Source organism: Opisthorchis viverrini, assembly GCF_000715545.1.
Source record: "Opisthorchis viverrini unplaced genomic scaffold opera_v5_51, whole genome shotgun sequence".
Taxonomy (NCBI): domain Eukaryota; kingdom Metazoa; phylum Platyhelminthes; class Trematoda; order Opisthorchiida; family Opisthorchiidae; genus Opisthorchis; species Opisthorchis viverrini.
Genome location: NW_008751707.1, coordinates 429,908 through 434,134, shown reverse-complemented (window position 1 = coordinate 434,134; position 4,227 = coordinate 429,908). Strand labels below are relative to the sequence as shown.

General features: G+C 43.7%; 1 protein-coding gene across 1 annotated transcript; it reads right to left on the bottom strand.

Moving 5' to 3' along the window:
• Positions 1-2,732: 2,732 nt before the first annotated feature.
• Positions 2,733-3,680, bottom strand: T265_03517 (hypothetical protein; the record flags this gene model as incomplete). Its single annotated transcript, XM_009168029.1, has 3 exons — positions 2,733-2,978; positions 3,136-3,430; positions 3,457-3,680. 3 exons carry the CDS (start codon positions 3,678-3,680, stop codon positions 2,733-2,735), a joined length of 765 nt encoding a protein of 254 aa, XP_009166293.1.
• Positions 3,681-4,227: the final 547 nt, after the last annotated feature.

The window sequence follows — 4,227 nt, the reverse complement described above, 5'->3', positions numbered from 1 at the left end:
CGTTTCCAGATAAACCTCCGTTTAAAAGGTGGGGCTTCTGGGCTTTTGCGCGAAACACAAGGTCTTCCAACAGATCGCTGAAGGCAATCTTTTTCAGTTTGCTGACTTTGTGCCTAAACTCAAAGCAGTGGCGGTGCTATATTAGTGTCTGCTCGTGATTCACAGAATTCCACTGACTCCTCCCACGAACTATCAAGGAGTCCGTTTAACCATGAGGATAAAGTATTATGCCCCACTGAATACATCGTGTGCTGGCTTGACCGTCCGTCAACTTCCCTAAAATAAACATAGAACGTCCGAAACCTACTGAGGCCCCTAAATTAACTAAACTCTCAGTGGAAAAAATGACGACGATCGACGATAGTCAACCGATAAACCAAGTATCTAAAACAATGGATCAGAAAATGTTTACCAGCTAGAGTGTGGTCTCTTGTAACTGCTGCGCTCACTTGCAATAAGGCTGCTTTGTTCTTTGCGAGTCTTTTCCGGCACTTAGACATTGGGGCAGGGACAACAGTGGATATAACAGACTGGCAACTCCCGAGTTCACGAAACCATGACGCCAATGGCCGAAGCGGAACGGGTATTTTTACTGTAGCAATAAGATTTGTTTCAAGCGGCGCGATTAAGTTTCATGTTAATGTTGACGCAGGAACTAAAACTTCGATAACCCACTTCGAACTCCCACTACGCATGCAAGTTTGGCCGGCTTGATCGCCAACAGTATTACCGTCACAAAGTTGCATTACGTCCCTGATACCCGTCTTATCTTCTAGTCGATGTTTAGACGATGTTTTGAAAGTCAAACTGAGGCACGTATACGATAACTGAATAGTGCGCTTATTGCCCAAAAAGCTGTGATGGGGGAGCCAGTTAGTCTTATTTTCATATGTGGCTTCCGACCGGATTCAAAGAGAGATATGTGGGCAAAGTTAATGAAAAAGATTGAACAATCTCCCGAAGTAACGCCAAAATCTACCACTCAAAAGTGCCAGCACCTATTGAATCTCAAACACAACTCTGTCATGTTGGAAAGAACATTGTGCAGCCCTACTTTCAGTGTTACTAGGACGAGGTTTAGGCAAGGGGATCCATAGCCTGATAATGATTTCTTGACCAAAACATTTTCCGGTGGAATGAAAATTTTCAGTAACATTATTGAACTTTGTTGTTTGTATGCTCAAACGAAAAATCCATACAGTCCAGCTCCATTCTGTTTCAGTATGTTTTAGTTAATCTCCAGTTTCACTTATTAGCAAGCATTTGATATTAAACTTTGAATGTGGCCTTGTATATGTTTGTTGAAGAACTAGGGGCTATCGGGCCTTCATTCGTGGATGATGGGAAAGAATACACGATGGATGACTGTGATATTTGCGCATATAGAGGGTCATCGGAGCGCCAGCACTGTTTCACCTTACCAGTGGGTGCACTGCAATTGCAGCAAGCGGCCCGAAAAACCAACAGCAATTCGAAGGATCAAAAAAATCAGCCAGTAGATGGAGCGCAATATATCTGTTCCGTTTCCGTCTAAGGAGACAGGCGAACTGTCTTTGGTAGCCTATTGCTAATCTCACCACAATCATAAATTGACCGATTTTTTAAACATCGGTTCTCGGTAAACCGACAACTAATCAAAGAGGAGTTTACAAATGAGTGGCGTTAACAAAATATATAAGCCCCTCGTGAATTCATACGGATCCTTACCACTCAAGATGTACTACAGCTGGAAGTGCGAAACTTTTCCGTGGAGTAAGTGAGAGGGGTTGGATCTATGGCGGCAGACTGAAGATCTTCGGTTCTAGCAAAGCATAGAGTCAGGACGTATGCTCGTGCTTCATTCAGAGTAAGATCAGTACAGCGATACATGTTTCCGCAGATTGTAGTAAATAGAGCCGTTTTGGTACTTGCCGGATTTAGTAGATGTACATAAAACGCAAGCAACAAACCCGTTTGGTGTGGATATTTTTAAATCAACCAATATTCTGCCAGCCGATGCTAGCAATACACCTTTATGATCACAGGTGGCATGGACTCTGAGCGTCCGGTTATGTAGTCATTTGTGGAAAGCGAACCGTTCGCCTCTATACGCAAACTGTTTGCTTTGTTTAGGGGAATGGCGGGAGAACAGTATCAAGTGGAGTGTTTAGTTATGCACCATTTGGCAGCATAACTGCGGGTGGACAGATTCGTGTTTGGCTGTGACGTTATGTTTCGCTGTTTACACATTTGTAAAGCTATCAGAGAGTACGTACGGATTATATCCCCTATATGCATTTTGCTCAGAGTATTTGCTGCAAACAGCCCACATATATACACTGCGTAGCTCGCTGGGACGCTGCCGTATGGTAGGTTATATTTTTATCATAGATTTCGACAAGACCCGCGGGTGATGAGTCTAACCGAACCTCGATTTGCCTCTTAACTCATGGATAATAGTTGTACATCGCTTTCAGTTTGTGCACGGACTATCTCGTATGATATTTCAATGTGACTTAAACCAGTCTGGGGAATGCCTATGGTGACATGAATACGATAATGCCCAATTCAGACACACAGGAACATTCGAAAGGTGCTCCGTACCCTGAGTGGCTCAGCCTTAAAATGAGAACCCCTCGTCGTAACTTTGTAACTGAAAGACAATCCCAGTGGGCGACGTCCGTTTCCTAAACGGTGTCTACTGAATGACGACGCATGCGTCTTCCATCGTTTTGAGGCACTTGACGCTGACTCTAAGACCGCATTGTCATTTTGCTGGAATACACAAGGTGGTCGACTGATGCAAACAGCCGAGTGTGTTGCAAGTCGGAGCATTGAAAAACTAAAATGTCCGTCGAAATCAATACGTGAGTGTAAAACGGGAGAACAGTTTTGAATTTCTGGTACACCATAGTATCTTTAGAAAAATCTACAATGACAGCTGGCTGACCATCAAGCAAAATGCAGTTGTCGGGAAAGTTTTCGAAAAAACGACATCCCTATGAATAAACCTGCGACATCCGGCAGTGGCAGATGGCCTCAGTCGCAAACCAACATCATCAAAATTACCTTCCTTTCGACAACATCCAATCCCACATGCTTGGACAGTCGGCAGTAAAGCTGAACAGCCGATGGTTTTCAACATCATAAAATTACCTTCCTTTCGACAACATCCAATCCCACATGCTTGGACAGTCGGCAGTAAAGCTGAACAGCCGATGGTTTTGGACCACGCATGTAATGCTTCAAATGACCCAGCTCCGATTCATAGGGAAAACAGGAAAAACGATCCAAGCAACCATAAAGCTTGACGAAATTGAACAAATGGAAGAAGAGGTGTATGTTGTACACTAAATGGCTGGGACCAAAAATAGCAGTAAATTTGCACACAGCAACCTTGGAAACATCAATTAAAAAATTAGCATAATGTTGTGAAAAAAAGGTGAACAGCCTATGAAAGTGGTTACCGAAAAATACATGAAACATTCGTAAACGTCAGGATGTAAGATGTCTCGTAAAACAACGGGTCCTATGTACAGAAGAAACTGTCGTAGCTCAGATGCCTTCCACCGATCCAGGTCTACGGCACCTCTACATTTTCGGGGGAAATCAACACTCAGAGCCAAACTCTGTTGCTTAATGTTATCATTCAGCAGATTCCAGGACTCCAAAGAAAGCCTGGCCTTGTGTCCAATTGGCATAGCTCTGAGTAGGATTAGAAATTTCCGCACTAAACTAAGACACTCTATGCATGTAATCTGGTGAGAAACCGTCAATCATGGGAAAATTTAACTCATCCATCGGACTTGGACCTATATGGTGCTTCTCTTGCTTTCTGGTCCGGAAATCATAGTCACGACGCAAGGGAGCTGTCAACGAGGGAAAAGTCATACGTGTGCCAATGTGCGCACCCTTTTGTGTACAATAATCACAGCCATAATATCCTGTATGTCCCTTCACTTGCTTCAGAAAGGCCCTAGCAGGACTATCACAAATAATGCACTGAAGACGGACGGTATGAGTATTCCAAACCCCGGAGAAACCGTTCGCCAAGACGTCTGTCAACTCAGCGACCGTGTCAGACATCAGCTGATGAGCATCATTGGGTTTTTGCTTACTACAGTATATTTCCACGACGAAAGGATGACCGAGAAAGGGTGAAATTATCCGGGAGAGTATAGGCCACACCTGAGTACGCGAGTTGTTATAGGCCCGAATACCGTCAACGTTAATTTGAATTTCGATATT